Source organism: Kogia breviceps, chromosome 13 (assembly GCF_026419965.1).
Source record: "Kogia breviceps isolate mKogBre1 chromosome 13, mKogBre1 haplotype 1, whole genome shotgun sequence".
NCBI classification, from domain to species: Eukaryota; Metazoa; Chordata; class Mammalia; order Artiodactyla; family Physeteridae; genus Kogia; species Kogia breviceps.
The window spans coordinates 23,911,258-23,930,309 of record NC_081322.1 but is presented as its reverse complement, the minus strand read 5'-3'; the positions used below and the strand labels follow the sequence as shown (position 1 = coordinate 23,930,309).

The 19,052-nt window shown below is 37.3% G+C and overlaps 2 protein-coding genes across 4 annotated transcripts in view; both read right to left on the bottom strand.

Moving 5' to 3' along the window:
* Nucleotides 1–4,713, bottom strand: part of GJA10 (gap junction protein alpha 10) — a 39,037-nt gene extending 34,324 nt beyond the window's left edge. The window contains exon 1 of the mRNA XM_059083236.2: nt 4,664–4,713. The gene's annotated coding sequence lies outside the window, so the exon portion shown is untranslated. The remainder of the gene's footprint in view (nt 1–4,663) is intronic.
* A 243-nt stretch (nt 4,714–4,956) lies between these two features.
* The window catches only part of CASP8AP2 (caspase 8 associated protein 2), a 42,543-nt gene continuing 28,447 nt past the window's right edge, over nt 4,957–19,052 (bottom strand). Inside the window, exons 7-11 of one of the 3 annotated variants that reach the window (XM_067011480.1) lie at nt 13,739–15,963; nt 9,585–12,717; nt 8,226–8,325; nt 7,615–7,667; nt 4,957–5,593 (exon numbers count right to left, since the gene is read on the bottom strand). In XM_067011480.1, coding sequence (XP_066867581.1) covers nt 5,590–5,593; nt 7,615–7,667; nt 8,226–8,325; nt 9,585–12,717; nt 13,739–15,963 — 5,515 coding nt within the window. In that variant the 3' untranslated portion in view covers nt 4,957–5,589. Of the gene's footprint in view, nt 5,594–7,030; nt 7,668–8,126; nt 8,326–9,584; nt 12,718–13,738; nt 15,964–19,052 lie in introns of those variants that run through there. The other 2 variants (XM_067011479.1, XM_067011478.1) reach the window with 2 other exon arrangements.

Below are 19,052 nucleotides of genomic sequence, written 5' to 3'. Positions count from 1 at the left end.
TGAAGTAGAAGGTGGCTTTTTAAGCTCATTAAAGCCAGAAATTATAATTGGAAAAAACTTACAGATTTTACCCAACAAAACTGAATGACAAAAGTGGAGATGTCCAGAAGGCAACAACAACAAAAGTTGCAAATTAGAGATAAATAAACATTTGTGAATAATCATTGAATAGGTAGAGACCACTTAGGGACAAGAAGAAAAAGTAAGCCAATGACAAAACCTTGAAAAATAGCACAGGGAAAAAAAGTCTACAGATGAAATTGAGAAATGGCCAAAGAAAAAGAGGGGGAAAACCATTAAGGGCAATGTCACTGAAACCAAAGCAGGACAGAGTTTCAAGAAGAGAATAGGTGACAATGCTAAATACACATACACATACCGCTATTTAAATAAATAAATTTAATGGTGGGATATACCATGCTCAGGGATTAGAAAACTCAAAATTTATAAAGACAACAATTCTCCCCAAATTAATTCATCCATAGATCACTGAGTAAAATAAAATCCTATAAATATACATACATGTGTATGCATATGTATAGGAAATGTATGTGTATGTGGCTATAGAAGTATGGAGAAAAAATACAGAAGGGCACACATGAGGAAGTTCATATAGGTTACTGGAGGTCTGTAGGAGAACATGAGGGTGGAAGTGAGAGCTTAAAGGGAGAGGCAAAAAAGAAAAAGGAAAAGGAAAAAGACTCTTCTAAGAAAGGATAACTGATTTTTATCTAATATATACATTTATGTAAATTTATAGCTGTATGTACATACATATGTATAAACAATATTTTAAATAAAATTTTTAAAGTAGTAGGTACCTGTCAGAATTTGGAAGAGGTGTTAAGGAGGCTTTTTTTACTCTATATACTTGTGAACTGTTTGAAATTCAAAAATTAAAAATGTAGTCATATCTAGCACATGCAAATAAAAAATTAAATTTAAAAATCGTGGACTTCTGCCTTATTAACAGAAGCAATAATTTACTAAGCTCTCTCCTCTCTTAAGTAAGAGTTTAGGTCCTTTCCCATAATTATACCTTTAAAACTGTTTGGCCATTATTCCTTATTTTAAAAAAGAACTCCTTTAGCACTTAAAAAAAAGCTAGAGCTTCTATTTTTCTGTAAAAACACCAAGGTGAAAAAGCTAGCTCATTTTATCAATTTATTCTTTATTTAGAAATCCTAAACTATTTAATACTTCTTTTTGCCACTCTCACTTTAAAACTAGGAAATTATAATTTTTAAATAGCAAGAAAAGGAACACTGAAAAACAGAAATACATGAAACAGAAATACAATCATGCATATTAGCATGCAATAGCAAGATAGTTTAGACAAGCATTCCTATGTTTCCTAAAAATAACTTTTTTACTATTAAATAACTACAGGTCCAAGAAATATTCTTGAATTTTCTTTTATTATCAAATACTAATTTAGCATCTCCTGTGTAAAAAGTCAGTGCTCCCTTCCTGAATTTTATTTCAAATATTATCTTTGTATCCCCACAGGGATTTCCTATATTTCTCATAAACAAGAGATACCATATATTTACAACTTACCTTAGGAGTGGATAAAAAATTAATGACTGGGTTCAAAGAACCTTCAAGTTGGACCATATGTGGCTAATTAGTGGAAATACTGCCGGTTGCAGATGTAAAGGCTCTGACCCACTGGCTGTGGGGACCAATGCAGAATAAGCTCAGTAATTTTGATCAATGGAGTCCAACCTAGTCCTCCCCTGAGGTCAAGATGTCCTTTGGTGCTTTTTAATTCTCTTGTCATATTTCTTTCGAATTGGCACAAAGCTGGAGCCCCTCCTAGTATATCATATTTGGAAATGAAAGGTGAAACAAATGAGAATTTTCCTTTTTCGTTTGTGGATGATAATGGTGATTTGAGTTTGGGTGCAATTCTTTCAGTCAATTGATTGCTCTGGGAATTGACGTCGCAGATCAATGGGTCATGTCCAATTTCATCAACAGCTGCCTGGGTTGAGTCTGGCCTCACCAAATGGGAACAAATAACAGAGTGACAGTCAAACCCAAAGTGCTCTTGCAAATCATGCCAGGCCGAAAGGAGAAATGGCTCAAAAAGAAATTAACCATTTTTAGACCACCAAGAGGGGGGTGTGCCTGTCTGTAGGTTATGTGTTCTAGCAATATTCTATTAGGCTAAAACAGGCAGCTCAGGAAAATTTTCTTTTCCAGTAGAGAATGTGAGAACCTTAGAAACCTATATCAAATTTTTGTAACGTGTTTTAATTCAGAGAGGTCAAATGATTTGCCCAATGCAGACAGAGACCAGATCTCCTAACTCCCAGCCTTGTAGCATCTGACATTAGTCACCTCTCAAGTACACAGTCTAACTGCCACCTTAGAGGAGTTGACAGCAAGGGTGTCCCTAGAACACAGCTCCGAGGCACATTTCTAAACCTGCTCTTTTCCTTATAAAATATAGAAAGTACATAAAGTTACTGACACTTCATAAGTATCATCTGCCTATTCTATTTTCATATATTTAATTTTTTAAAATGGATGATAATGAAAGGTAGACAGGTAAAGAGGTTAAATTTCCACTACCCCAGCACGCTAGCCTCAAATACAAACTGACTGTCAGAATTAACTAGAGGTGAAAACACACGATGTATTAATATGTGTATCTGTGTAGTACTGGGTACATTGTCCAAGAAAGCCCTTGACATTTAATCCTAAAAGTCAGCTGTAAAGTAATTAATACCTTTAATGCATTTTACCAGAGCCAAAACATTAAAATCATACATTTATGCAAAGAACAACTCAGAAGCGTATGTAGAATAACTCCTAATATTAGTTGCCTCAAGGAAAGGTAACCCAGCGACTGGAGAAGAGGTGAGATGGATACTTTTATATGGTTCACTGAACAGTGAATGTATTACCTATTCAAGAAAATAGATGTGTAAACTAGAAAATAAACAATAAATGGAACCATATATCTGATTTTTTAAAGTCTTCAGCAGGTGAATCAATCTTATCACTTCACTCTTGAAGACTTTTAGCAAGTAGGTGAATATCTTTAAGACAGAGGCACAGAGTAGGCAACTCTCCATAACCTCACAGTAATAACTGGAAATTATTGATGAGGTAAGTAATATTAGCACTGCACAGCTGTGGGAAAGACACCCACTGCCTCATCCCAACCGACCCGAAGGCTGAGCAAAAATCAGCGCACTAAAGGCTGAGAACCACTTCCATAGACAAGTTTTTTTTTTTTTTTTAAGTTCCTACTTTTACTCTCACCGAAGTTCTGCTGAATCTATGGAGTCACTAGGAGGCCCAAAACACACTCAGAGAAACAGAAGGGCACAGAAAGCCTAGAGAGAATAAATGTCTCAGGATAGAGAAAGATGCACACAGGGTGAGAGCTTCACTAGCCATTGCCTTTAGGCTAGTCAATGGAGCCCGTATTCACCATGCCACCTTGTTCACACCTGGTGATATAAACTCCTATGGGCAGAAGCAGAAACCAAAAACTTCGTGACTTGCTTTATTGCAGCATTTGCCTTATTGCAGCGGTCTGAAACCGAATCTGCAGCATTGCTGAGGTCAGCCTGTACACGCTTTACCAAGGTATCTGATCACTCACCCCTAGTTCTTGAGATATTTCCTGCACTTGTTTTTTGTTGAGTATTCTCTCCAAAAATGTTTACAGTGTGGATCTGTGAGTGATGAATATTAATGTTTTTTATTAAACCCTCACATTTGAACAACAATTTAAATGGATATAAAATTTTAGGTCCAGTACCTTGAAAATACTGTTTCCTTACAGCCAGCATTGCTCTTCTGAAGAGTAAGGTCAATATGATTCTTGCTCCTTTATACAAGGATTGACTGTCTAAAAGCCTTTAGATTTTTCTCATTATCTTTGATACTCCTAATTTCAGTATGTGTCTAGATGTGAGTACTTTCTTCTTTCTTGTTTGGCACCCTATGGCCCTCTCAATCTTCAAACTTTTTCTTCTGACCTCATTTGTTACTTGAATGTTGGCACATCTACTTCCCACTTACATCTGCATTTATTTCCTTTTTATCCTTTTTTTTGCTGCCTTCTGGAAGTTTCTCAATCCAACTTTTCAACTAACTCATGCATCAGCTGTATCCACTCTATTTTCATTCCATTTTATTACATTTATTTTAAATATTATATTTTTCATATTTCTATGTGGTTAGTTCTGATTCTTGTACCACACTGCCAAAATCTTCTCTTTTTCCTTTTAACATTTATTGGCTTTATCTTAGATTGTTATGGTCTTATGTAATCCTGTTTATTTTCTTTTAAACCAGTGGTATCTCTTAGTTGCTACTTTACTTTGGCTCGTGAACTCATTCACCTGGTGGTAAGGGTTCTGAGTGGTTGAATGCACTGGGGAAGGGTTGAGGGCCAGCCCTCTGGGCAGCCCCAACACTACAAAACCACAGTTCTTTATTTCAGTTTGTTATCTACCAAGTAATCCTTCAGATCAGGGCTTCTCCTGCAGATACTGGACATTATGGGAGAAATGGCAATTTCCTCAAGTCACTTCATAGAGTCCAAAACCTAGATTGTAACCCAGCAGCACCACCAGTCTGAAGGTGGGGGTGGGGGGGGGGAGGATGAATAAATAATGCATAGCTAGTTAAACCTTACCTGTTTTTCCCAGATCTTCACCTCAAGGGAGTTTTTGTGCTGCCCTGATTTTGTCTGTGAGGACACCTGCAGCACTGTTCACTGTACCATTACCTGCTGTGAGAAAGCAGGCAAAGGCAACTGGTTTTCTCCAATTAATCTGCTCCAACACATTCAGCCAGCCATGCATTCAGTCAGCCATACACTAACCAAGAACCACTTCAAAATAGCCCCCATGTCCTCTGGGAGTTTTACTTTTTTTTTGGTTTCAATTATTATCTAAGCACACTAAAAGAAACATTCTAATCAAAATATAACAGAACTTTACATGGTTTTATTTATACATTACTGGTAAAGAAAGCAAACTTTATATAAAAAGTTTTATACAAATAAAAAAGTCCTTGGCTAGGTACAGCCATTTATGTGTGTGTATACACCCAAACATACACACACACACAAAAAGTATTTTACATCATTATAATTATACATATTTACAGATACACTATTTAAATTATTTTACAATTTACCAAAATGAGCACAGGCAATCAGAAAAGCAAATAAAAATAGATGAAATGAACTAAATAATCATTAAGCTTAAAATTCTACAAAACTATTTTTAAAAATCTAGAAAAGAAAGTCACTTCTTTGAAATATCAAAACTAGGGTTTCAATACTGTTTTGTTGTTGCTTTTATCTGAATAACAAGTTCTAACCTGTTTAAAAATAAATATCGTGACCAATAACAGATAAGCAAATCAGACTAATGTCAGGAACAAGGTGAACATGCTGGCTTGAGATTAAGAGTCAGCAAGTTATGACAAATGCAGATTATTATCTGGTAATCAAAGGTCATAAAACTGCCCTCTCCTTCCCCATTAAAAACATGAAGAATTCCAAGCTTCTGTGTAGTTTGCAATATCAATTAAGACTCCAAGGAATTCAGCAACTTATCTGTAATGTAAGAAAATGCTAAAGTTATGATTCTATTTTTCTGATATGACCATCTCATAAAGTGTTGTTCTTTTAAATGAGTTCTACTTAGATAATAAATATTGGTGGTTAAAGAACTAGCTTTTTACAGACTAAGTTTGGTAACTTTATCATTACACTCTGATTTTGATAAGAAAGTAATGAGACTATAGTACCTGAAGGAAAAAAAATCAGTTAAGAAACAAACTAGGGATTGGGATTGACATATATACACTAATATGTATAAAATAGATAACTAATAAGAACAAGCTGTATAAAAAATAAATAAAATAAAATTCAAAAATTCAGGAAAAAAACAAACTAGGAATGAAATAACCCACTATTTGTGCTATCATGCAAGCAAATAAAATCTCAAGTACCAAATCCATTAAAGACTGTAGATTTGTAATGGAATTTGGAAATTTCAAACTAATAAGTGTCATTTCCAAATACAAGTTAGTTCGTTCATGAAGGGAACATTATCTTCAACAAGAGAATGGAAGTCATATTTTAAGATAACGTTCAAATAAAATGAAAAAAAAAAAACGGTTTAATTTCCTAAAGGCAGTGAAAAATTTACAGCATAGTGAATCTGAAAAAACACCAGGCCATTTTTGCATCAAACTATTTTTTAAAGGTTCTTTAGAATAAGCTTTTTCTTCAAATTCCTTATTATTCAATCTTACATTCTGAATTACATAAACAGAATTTTAATGTCAGAGTACACTACTAAATATCTTCTGAAGATTTCATTAACAAACTAGTTGCTTTGAGAGAATACTGAAATTAAGGTTATCTAAAGACAGTAATTTACACTGGGTTTAGAAAAAGATTTTTATAACTCAAAAGTATTCAGAACCCTTCACAATGAGATCAATGTCCAAATATGGTTCTTCTTCAGAGTTAGTTTTATTTAAAGTTGGGTGTTCTGGATTCAAATAATTATGACTACAAATCAATTGAAAAATAGTGATAATGTTAAATATCTTTACAACTTTCCTTACATAAAAGTCCAAAATATTTAAGCAATTGGCTCAGGTCTTATAGGAAATACCTGATAAACATTATTGCCTTAATAAACCTGTATAAGAATGGCTTAAAGAAAGATGTCCGTGGGCTTCCCTGGTGGCGCAGTGGTTGAGAGTCCGCCTGCCGATGCAGGGGACGCGGGTTCGTGTCCCGGTCCGGGAGGATCCACGTGCCGCAGAGCGGCTGGGCCCGTGAGCCATGGCCGCTGAGCCTGCGCGTCCGGAGCCTGTGCTCCGCAGCGGGAGAGGCCGCAGCGGTGAGAGGCCCGCGTATCACCAAAAAAAAAAAAAAAAAAAAAAAAAAAAACCCGAATATGTCTGTGAACATTATTAATAATGTAACATGGTAAATCATGTCACCTCTTCAGATGACAATGGACTTCATGTTTATAAATGTATGTTTTGTATTTTAAAGCATTTTAGCACCCCTAATTAAAAATGTAAAAAATGTTAAATTACAATGACTGCACAGATTTCACTGGCTATGAAATATACTGCTATTCAAGAATGTGTTCCTTCCTTTTTTTTTCTTTTTTTGGCTGAGCCAGGTGGCACGCGAGATCTTAGCTCCCCGACCAGGGACAGAACCCAGGCCCCTGGCAGTGGAAACACAGTGTCCTAACCGCTGGGCCACCAGGGAATTCCCTCAAGAATGTTTTGTTTTTCTTCACTGATAAAAATTTATTACCAATCATTAAATGGATTTCCCCCCACTTTAGACTCATCAACACTCAGAAGGCTGCGGAGAGACTCTGATCTGAACCGCAGCAGGCTTCACTGACCACGTCCCTATGGATGAGGTGCCTTAGCAGGCCGGCACGAGCGACCATTCTCCAACCTGTGACTGAAACAGGAACTCAACTGGATGTCTCTCACCCACCATTCGCATCTTCAACCACTAACAGGCCATTAACTGCACAGGTACAGTGTCAAACATTTACTTTACTAGCCTCCTGTAGTGTAACCATTAACTACCTGCATTTTGACTTTTCAAAGAGCTTCATTAGCTGATGGAATCTTTCTGAGACCTGAAAAATTTTAAATAAGGGTTAATTGTAAATACCTCAATAATTTTTTAAATCTTTGATGAATATTTTCACAAACCATCTAAAGACAGAGAAAGTCACCCTTAATTATAAAGGTAAAGTAATAGCTAGAAAAACAAAGTATCTTCATAATAAAGGTAATTGCTAGTTTAACCTTTCACTATCAAACTTTCTTAAACAAGCAAATATCATTACAAAATTGCTCGAGATCAAATAAGTAAATGGCAAAACAACGGAATAAAGAATTAGGATTGTTTCAAACTTCTTCCACGATCACCAAGTTTTTAACAGTCTTTTTTTTTTTTTTGGCTGCACTGTGTAGCTTGCGGGATCTTAGTTCCCCGAGCAGGGGAACTGCTCGCGGCAGTGAAAGCATGGAGTCCTAACTACCGGACCACTGGGGGATTCTCCAAAGAGCCATACTTTTAAACAAGTTGGCTAACAAATAGCTATATTTTTTAAACACATTAAAAATCAAATCTAAATATTGAGAGTAGTAAAATCTGTGAAACAATAGAGATGTAAAATTGGGGAAGTTACCTGATATGGATTTTTATTCAACTTGGCAGCTAAATGAGAAAATGTTTTCAACGATGGACCTTTTTTCTGACACTCCAATAAAATTTCCCGGTCGTCATTTCTGAAGGGGGAAAAATGTTATTTAGCTTTTGTAGGTTCGAACAGAAAGGTAACAAAAATTCCATTGCCTTACCATCTGCCAATAAGAGTTGACATTTTAATTAAAACCCATAAAAAAAGAACAAGTGGGCTTCCCTGGTGGCACAGTGGTTGAGAATCCGCCTGCCAATGCAGGAGACACGGGTTCGTGCCCCGGTCCGGGAGGATCCCACATGCCGCGGAGCGGCTGGGCCCGTGAGCCATGGCCGCTGAGCCTGCGCTCCGCAATGGGAGAGACCACAACAGTGAGAGGCCCGCATACCGCAAAAAAAAAAAAAAGAACAAGTGTATATACTAAAATATGGACAATGGTTATCTCTGAGAGAGAAGATTATGGATGATTTTAATCTTCGAGTTCATACATATTTTCCAAATTTTCTAAAACAAATACTAATGTATGTTTCTAATGGCAAAATAAAAGATTTTTTAAAACTCTACCGGTAGTGTGTATGGTACTTTAAAAATTAGGGCCCAAAGGTGATCACAGACTTGGTAAGCGAGAAGAACCAAAAAGTAGCACAGAAGCCAGATCTTCTAAGCCCCAGACCTCTGCTTTTTCTACATGGTCTGAACCAGTGTGTGTTATTATAGTCTCTGAGATTTTACCATCTGCAGGTTACCCGAAATGAAGGCATAGAGGACTGAGGTCTTAAACAAAATTGATCACCAATTTCAACAAAATTCAGTCTCTTTCATTATGCACTCTGGCCGGTTTAGAGATCATGCACCTCTGGTTCAATGGTTCCCAACTGTGGTCACCTTGACATCCAAAATGGGGTCTTTAAATCTGCATTTCTTAAAAATCTCACATAAAAGTCAAAAGTACAACCTGTTTTTGAAGCTTCTAATTTCTGGGGAAAACTCAAATTACAAACACCCACACTTTTTGTCCTATTCACCACCTGTCATTCCTCCTTTCTAAAATGTGCGTATACCGGGCTCCTTACAAATGAATTTTTCTTTTTCATTGAAAAGTGAAGTTAAAAAGATAATGAAAAGTTCTGTCCATGGTGCTAGTACACGTCGCTGGTTAAGAGCCACTGCTCTAGACTGTTCTACAGTACAGCTGGGTTGTATCCTAGAATGTATCTTCTACCAACTTTGGCCACTTTTGAAGTCATCACTTTCCCTATTTTAAGATGGGATAAAACTATGATGACATGACAGATTTCTGGTATCTCAAAATTTCCTGGTGATTTAATAGTCTCACTAGATTCTTACCTTGTCCACGAAACTATAATTTCTCCCTTCTTTTTAATAACATTCTTTGCAGAAAGGCTTGTAAGAGAAGTGGCAGATGCTGCTGATGCATCCTTAGTCCCTGGGCTTTCCTTTAATGACGAGGGATCTTTAGACACTACAGGGGCCTTTTTCTTACTGGCTTTCTTTCGGTGAGCATCACCATTCTCACCAGAATCTTGGGTAATTTTCTTGGTCTTTTCCCTACTGGTTAAGTCTGTTTCCTTTCTCTGTTTTTTCCGAGAAGGATTTAGATCAGTAAGGTTTTTCCTCTTTTTGTGAGCATTATCCAAAGCCCCAGGCAACTCTGACCTATCAGAATTTGATGCCAACTCTGATTGTAAATCAACCTTTTTCACTTCACCCGAACTGGGAGATCCCGAGGTTAAATCGATACAGGCTTCCTCAACAATGCATTCCAGAGGCCTGTTTGCCACTTGCACCTTTTCTTCCTTTGCGTTATCTTCAGCTACACAGATCACCTGACACCCCAAGTCTTCAACAGCTAAAGCAGGACGGTTACCTTCATTTTTACTGTCACTTGAAACATCTTGTGTCAAATCAATAAAAGCATCTACAGTATCAGGCTGCATATTGTCTAATACTGGAGCATTCTGGTCCACACTGCTTCCAGAACATCCCAACTGCTCAATATTTAAAACTGTTACTTCTACGAATTCCCCCAACTTTTTGGTCTCGGTGGCTGGATCTTTTGTGAGGTCTATACATGTGTTTGGAAGATGACCCTCGACAGAGTGTGGAATTTCTTCCATTGGAGGCAATTCTTCAACGCATTCAGGTTCTTTTGGTTCCCATACTTGATGCAACTTGAAACATTCTTCAGCTACTTCAGTACTATGAACCACTTTACCTGAAGCATCTTTAAGAAATTCATATATATCGGGAACCTCTGTTTGCATCATACAGTCCTGTTCTTCATGAACTGATCTACTGCTGTCAACATTTTTACTGGAAATTTTCAACTCCTCCACAGATTTAAAAACTCTGTACTGACAGGAAATATATTCTTTCTCCACTGCTTCATCAGCTTTGTTTTCCACTCTTGGCAAAGATTCATCAGCCACCATACTCTGTTTGTGACTAGGGGAGGTAGATGGTGCCGCACGGCGTATTTTCACGATGAAATGATCGTTGGACTTTTCCATTATGACAGCGTGCATGGGTAGATTAGGGTGGTACTGAAAGCCTGGAGCAATAGACCGGCTTGTCCATGATGAAGAACAACTTGATTTACTGCTTGAATTATCAGACTCCAGGGCTAAATGAATGTCCTGTTCAGATGCATCCTCTTCCTCAAGTAAGGCATCTTCACTAAAATGGGCACTAATAACTTCTTCGGGTGTTGAATTAGACGAAACATCGGACTTTAAGAAACTGAGATGACCATCTGACTTCAGAGGTGATGGTACTGTTAAAGAGACTGCTAGATCTTCAAAAAGTATGGAGGAAACACAGGGCTTGCTCTTTTCTGAACTACATACATTATCTTTACTTAAAGCTATGTTAGTGGACACTTCAAACATACAGTTTTCATCCAACACATCAGGATGAACTGGCAATGAAAGCCCTGAAGACAGAGACGGACCTTTCTCAGATGACAATAATGACCAATTATCATCACTAATCACCTTAGGACAGGGAGAAACGACCCCTGAGACGAGCTCTTCCGTTGTACAAGCTGGTAGAGATTCACATTTAAAAGTCTCTAGCATCTGTTTCTCTGGTGTCTTTAACTCCCACTCACTTTTTTCGTTACAGTTAACACTGTTGTCCAAAAGATCAGAACCTTGCAACAAACTTTTAAATATTTCTCCCATCTGTGCATCACTCACTAAATTAAAAGTAAGGCTAGATGCTTGCTGCTCAGTAAGAATCTCAAAACTGCGTTCTGGCTTCAAAGCAGCGTGCTGGGATGCCTGTGCGTCCTCTATGGTGCTGCCTTCCATTTTTCCCGCCTTTGGGGTGCTCGGGAAGTCTGGTTCCAAGGAAGGCTCTTCAAATTGAGGGTTCTTAATATTACCAAAGCAAGTGTTAGTACTTTTTTTAATGCTGTGCTTTACTGTGTTAATACTGGAATTATTTTGCTCCTGATGTTTTTCCTCAGATTTTTTACAACCTACTAAAGACTTAGAGTAACCAGAATCTTCTGATTTGAGGGATTTCTCCTTCAACATTTCTTTGCTGGAGCTGCCTACATTCCCCTTCTGACAATTTGAATACTGTGCTTTCTCTTTATTTATTTTTTTTTCGAGTTTTCCTTCGTCACTGTCACTGCCAATGTTTATGGAGTCACAAAACTTTACTAAGATTTTCTTAAGCTTTGTAAATAAATAATCAAGTTGTTCATCTACAAATTTCCACAATTTTTTTTTCATATCTGGTAGCTGCTGCTCAAATAAACGATCCACAATGCCATTCTTTTTAACTTGCTTAAGTTTGGATTCTATAACATCACAGAGATTCTTCTGTAAAGTAGTCACTGACTTAGAGATTTTGGATAAGTCAAGGTGTTTAATTAGTGATGTAAAACTCAAAATTGCTGACTCAATAATTCTATGAAACTGTATTAATGAAAATTTTACCTTGAATTTCATGTAATTTTTCCTTACATGTTTTCTTATCATTCGTAACATGTGCACAACCTCTTGGACAGAAGAGGGTGCAGCAATAATTGGAACTATTTTTTCCAGGCTGGAAGTGCTCACTGACCTATCTTTCTTCTCTGTTTTTGAAGATCTGCTAGATTCAGCTCGTCTTTTATTCCATTTGCTTTTGGTCTGATGGATTTTTATAGAAGATATCTTCCTATTGTCTTTATCCAAATGCACAGTGCTTTTCCTACTTCCTGGGCTAGTTTTTGTGTTCTGCACTTCAGCAGAAGCTCTTGGGTTGGTACTTTTGTCAAAACCTTTTTGTGGTTCAGATTTTTCACTGTCGCTTATAATTTCTCCTTCTTCTAATTCATCTAAAGATGAATTCTTGTGGGAGTCTGCTTCTGTAAATTTGTCAGATTTGCAGATTGGCTTTTGATTTTCCTTATTGAGATCAGACTGACTCTTGGAGGCAGAATGAGCTGAATTTGGTAGAAACACATCTGTGGAAGAAAAAAGCATATTATAGTCACATGACTGCCGAGCCTTTGTCATTTAACATTTCCATACTAAATATAACAAAAAATTAAATGTTGAGGCAATTTATTATTTTAATAGCTTTTACACTATTTACACTATATTACTCTAACACTTAACTCATGTCATTGGTCTTTACTGGTCTCAGAAAGTGCCTGACAATAGTGATAGTATAGAGTTTGGTCATTTGGATAACCAGCAACCAACTGTTCAGGTTACTTTACTTGATGTTAGCAGCATCACCTACTCTATGCCATTTGACGATGGCTTTTGGACAACAAAAATATACCTGAAAGCAAGCAAGGAGTATTTAAAACAATCTGTTCTACCATTCCCTTTTGTTGTATAAATAAGAATTACCTAAATCTAGACTAAAGGCTCAATGTACATTTCTAGGTAACAACAAAGGTCTGAATAATAATTAAGTTATCAAATAAAAAGCACTAACAAAATAATGCCATTTGCAGCAACATGGATGGACGTAGAGATTGTCATACCAAGTGAAGTTAAGTCAGACACGTATCATATGATATCACTTATATGTGGAATCTAAAAAAAAGGGTACAAATGAATTTATTTACGAAAGAAAAGTAGAGTCACAGATGTAGAAAACAAACTTATGGTTACCAGGGGATAAGGGCAGGGAGGAATAAATTGGAAGGCTGGGACTGACATATACACACACTACTATATCTAAAATAGATAATAAGAACCTGCTGTACAGCACAGGGAACTCTACTCAATACTCTGTAATGGACTATACAGGAAAAGAATCTAAAAAAAAAGAGTGGATATATGTATATGTAGAACTGATTCACTTTGCTGCACACCTAAAACTAACACAACATTGTAAATCAACTATACGCCAATAAAAATTTAAAAAATAAATAAATATCAATAAATAAATTAAAAGCACTGATTCATCTTGCTGACATATTCTACAGTCTCATAAAAATATAAGTTATAGGAGATAATATAAGCTATTACCTTTATGACTGTTATTATATAATGGAACTCGAGATGGGCTTTCCAGTCTAAGAACTTTTGTTACAGGTCTCACGGGACTATTCAGAGGACTGATGGCTTCTGGAATAGGTCTCAGCTGATTAAGGTCAATGCTCAGAACTGAGTTCTCATCGTCATGATATACTGAGTTTGTTTCACCAATTTCCATTCTGTTGTCCGTTAACTCAGTCTGCTGAAGTGAAGATTCAGGAGTCTCTTTAGGTAAGCAAGGCTCCAAGTGACAAGACTTACTCTCAACCAGTGGTGCATCTACAAGAGAAGGCTCAAGGTTTGTTTTACCATCTTCTGAAAGGACTGTTGGCAAAATGCCAGCTTCTTCAATTGAAGGCTGCAAAATGCTTTCATTGGATTTGGTCACTTTGGTTGAAAAAGCCTCCTTCATTTCTGTATCTTTGGAAATACTACAAGAATTCAAGTCATCGCTGCTTTTGGTATCCAATTCCAAACCAAAGTTTTGAGAAACATTTGCTTGTACTGTGTCCATTACCACAGGGACCGCTGCCCTGGCACCATTACTGGTCTGTTCCATTTCTGCTGATGATGGAAACGACGATTCTGTTTGTTGCATTTCCACAGATGCTGAGAAGGAAATCTCTGTGCCACAAATGGGCATATCACAATGCACAGTATTCGCAACAGATTTAATGAACAAACTATTTTCTTCTTCTATTTTCCTTTCTGAAACACTGGTCCTGGGTTCAGATGCTGCTGTAAGAGCATCCTTTGGTTCCAATAACTCTGATTTGGTTTCCTCTGTGATATGCTCACTGACAGAGGGAATACATGTCACAGTTTTATTAGCCTGCACCAAGGACTCCAAATCACATATGTCACTAGATTTGGGAGTATCGGTTATTTTATGCTGATTTTCCTGAGAAACAGGCTGCTTTTTAGCAGGAGAAAGAGTTAAGTTCAATTTTTCCATAAAGCTTAACTTTAAGTCTTTGTTTTGTGTTTCATTTGAACCATTCTCAGCTTTAACTGCTGGCTCTGTATTATCCACTCCTTCAGAAACATCATTATTAGAGACTTCACCACTATCATTTTTTGGCTCATTCTGTCTCTTTAAATCTGTAGCGGTTTTCTTAGTCTCTTTGTTTGTCTTCTGCAGATGTTCTGCAGGTACTCTTTTTTCATTTCTCATATGCCGATTTTCTTCTTTGCCCTCTTGCTCTCTTTTCCGCTTATCTTCAGTTCTATGCCTCTCTACCCTTAAAGGTGTATTTTCCCATTGGTGCACAGCATCAACTTCCTTGGAGTCAACGTGTTTGTGTGTTCTATTGGTTGAGAGAGAGGTCGGGCATCTTCCTTCTTGAAAACTATGATTACTTACAGCCCTGTCTCTTTTACTATCTTCCCGGCCTCTTCTCTCTCCTGGATGGTATTTACTTGAATTATGAGAAGATTTTGCTAGTTCCTTCTTGGAATAAGGAAGCAATGCTCTTTCAGATCTTTTCCAATGATCCTCGTCTTTTACTACTGACTTAGGTTTTTGATCAACTTTCCTTTCTTCTTTGTCTTGTGATTTAAGTTCTTTTCTATTTGTATTTTGTGATCTTTCACTTTGTCTTTCGAGTTTTTTGTCACTTTGAGATTCTGGTCGAGCGTGTGACCTGTCTCTAGGGCTTTCTTTCTCCCAAGAAGAGCTACTGCGTTCATTTTTATAATCCAAATCTGTGTTACTTTTAAACTTTGAATTTTTGCTTTCAGCCTTTGGTTCACCTTTACTATATTTCTCAGGACGTCCTTGTAGCCTCTGACTGGCCTCTATGTTCCTCGGTTCACCATCGCCACAGCTAGTGTTCAAGTCTTTTCGTATTCTGTCAGTCCCTCTGCAGTACTGGCTATATCTACTATCTTTCCTCCCTCTTCTGTGATCCTCACTGGAACTACCCTCACCAACCTGATAATGGGAACGTGACCAAATGCCATTGGTGGAGTGTTTTTCAACAGATGTAGGCAAATGTGAAGTGCCTTTTTTTTCAGAATGTGATTTTCCTTCCTTTTCGAGGTATGGCAGTGAAGTGCTATAATGTACATCTTTAGAAACATCACTTTTCACTCTGTGATCAGTCTTTGAACAATCATCCAAATGGAGAGATCTGGATTTAAGACCTTTTGTTTTAACTATATCTGGTGTCCTTGAAGTTTTATGAGTATTTCGAAGATGTGGAAACTCAGACAATCTATTGAGAAATAGAAATTAACACCAAAAAAACAAAGTTAATTCCTTTTTAATAATCCAAGGTTTAATCACATGTGATACACTTTAAAACTGGGGGGCCCACATACTGGCAAAACTAATTTTACTTTGTATAAAAGAATGAGTAGTAAGAATTTACCAGCTTCCAACTAAATGAGCCAGTTTTTAAAACAAGGAACTCTCTTTCATTTGCTTTGCTCAAACAAAGCCTGGAGGACCTCTCAGTTCTATCCCAGCACTTGCCAATGTCGTTCAGATTTGCTTCACTACAGGTGCACAACTCTCAAACTAACCACAAATTCACTTCTTTTAGAACAAGTGACATTATTTTCTTGCCTTCACTCTAGCCCAACTGAAACATAAGGGAAAGTGAAATCTTGCTAGAGAACAGAGACAATCAAAATATGACTCTATGTAGCTCCCTATCCTAGTTTTCTGTTGCACATACAACCCCACAGTAAAAGCCAAAGCATCAACAGCCATCTTAAAGTGTTACATACTGTGCAAAAAGTAAAAAGGAATGTAGAATTGTGATTCTTTCCTAGAGGAATGGTATGTATTTATTGTTTAAAATAACTCCTAAGGTTTTCAGAAAACTGGCAGTTTTCCTAAAAATAAAATGTAAATAGCCCATTTTAGCTTTTTGTAATAATGTAGCCATCTTCCTGAACTTCTATAACTTCCCTGAATTTCCATAAATCTATGCCTAATCAGTACTAAATGTGTAGAGAACATCAAAACTTAAAAGTCTCAGAAATAAGGGAAGATTTTTATAAAACAAGAGGACACAGGAGACATACAACTTAAGGCAATGTGTAGACCTTATGTGGATCTTGTTACGGGCTGAACTGCATCTCCTCAAAATGTAATCCCCAGTACCTCAAACTAGTGGCCTTGTTTGGAGACAGGGTCTTTGGAGATAATCAAGTTAAAGTGAGGTCATTAGGGTGGACCCTTATCCAATATGACTAGTGTCCTTATAAAAAAGGGAAATTTGGACAGAGATATGTATAGAGAAAAGACTTTATGAAGAGACACAGAAGAAGGCGACCATCTACAAACCAAGGAGAGACCTGGAACAGACCCATCACACAGCCTGCAGAAGGCACCAATCATACTGACACCTTGATCTTGGACTTCTGGCCTCCATAACTGTGAGATAATAAATTTCTGTTATTTAGGCCACCCAGTTTGTGGTACTCTGTTATGGCTGTCCTAGTAAACTAATAAATAAACTCAAAAAAATAAACATGAGGAGATACCTTTGAGACAACTGGGAAAATGTGAACACAAAAAGCATGAACCATAAAAAAAAAACTGACTGAATTTCACTAAAATTTAGAACTTTTATTCCTCACAAGACACAATAAAGAGAGTGACAGACAAGTCACAGAATGGGAGAAGATGTCTGCAATAAATTTATCCAACAAAGGACTCACATTCAACAAAGCACACACACGTGTGACATACGTCATACTTATTAAAATGTAAGGTCCTAAAAGATAGTTCTAGCCCACAGAGCTCGTAATACACATTTAACGTAACTCCACACTAAATAAAATACTATCAAAAGTTTTATTTTTTTTTGTTGTTATTGTTGTTATTTGGCCACGCCATGTAACATGCGGGATCCTAGTTCCACGACCAGGGATGGAACCCGTGCCCCTGCAGTGGAAGCATGGAGTCTTAACCACTGGACCGCCAGGGAAGTCCCAAAAGTTTTATTTTAAAATAAACCTCCGCATTAAACACTTTCCAGAATTTACAATTTAAAATTTTTATCTTATATCAATATTTCCCTTTTTTTCTATTAAAAATGAACTTTCGGCAAAATGATAAACATTTGGGCTTCCCTGGTGGCACAGTGGTTGAGAGTCCGCCTGCCGATGCAGGGGACGCGGGTTCGTGCCCCCGTCCGGGAAGATCCCACATGCCGCGGAGCGGCTGAGCCCGTGAGCCATGGCCGCTGAGCCTGTGCGTCCGGAGCCTGTGCTCCACAACGGGAGAGGCCACAGCAGTGAGAGGCCCGCGTACCGCAAAAAAAAAAAAAAAAGATAAACATTTACCATTAGAGTTCTAGTTGAAGTTAACAAATAAAAAGTGCAAATATTTGACAATATTTATTAGATAATGTATCAATATAACCACGAATAACAAACTAATGAAATAGCACATCATTTATTCACCCAGTTTCTCTGAATTTTTACTCTATTCAAACATTACACCCCTCCCCTAAAAGATTCAAATATATATAAAATTTCCCCAACACTTCAGGAATCAATCTTTTACTTGTTGAACCTTGTGGGATTTAGATTAGTAAACATACACAACCATCTTTATTTTCAAAAGGCCTAAAATGCTTTATAATATCATATGGTCCACACACAGGATTATCTTCTTTCACTCTTTAAACATTTATTGCACATGGTAGATAATAAATGGTGAGGACACAAAGACATGGTTCCTGCTCCCATGAAGTTTACAGTTTAGTGGAAGAGAAGAACACTAATTAAGTGATCCCATTCATTTTTTAAACTGCAAGTGTAAATGAAGCTACAACAAAGAGATTTGACCTAGTCACTGAGAACAGACAAATGTCCCACATGAAAAGGATGCTTATGCCGAGACCTGAAGATGAGTAGGTATTTAGCAGGTGGAGGAGAGGAGCATTTCAGGGAGTGGAAACAGTTCATGCAACTCAGAGCTCATGGTGCAAAACTGAAAGAATGTAGGAGATACACTAGAGCTATGATACCTAGGCAAAGGCGAACACTGAAGACAAGGCCTGAAAAGTAGTTTGGGACCATATTGTGAAGAGCTCTGTGGACCAAGTTAAGATTTATGATCTTTTATCCTAAGAACGATAAGAAGCCACTGATGTGTTTTAATCAAGAAAAGGGGTGGGGGAATTTCCTGATGGTCCAGTGGTTAGGATGAGAAGCTTTCCGCAGCTTCTCATTTCATTCCTGGGGTCTGGGTTCAACCCCTGGTGGGGGAACTAAGATCCTGCAAGATCCTCAGTGCAGCCAAAAATAAATAAATAAATAGATCATTTTTTTAAAAAAAGGAAAG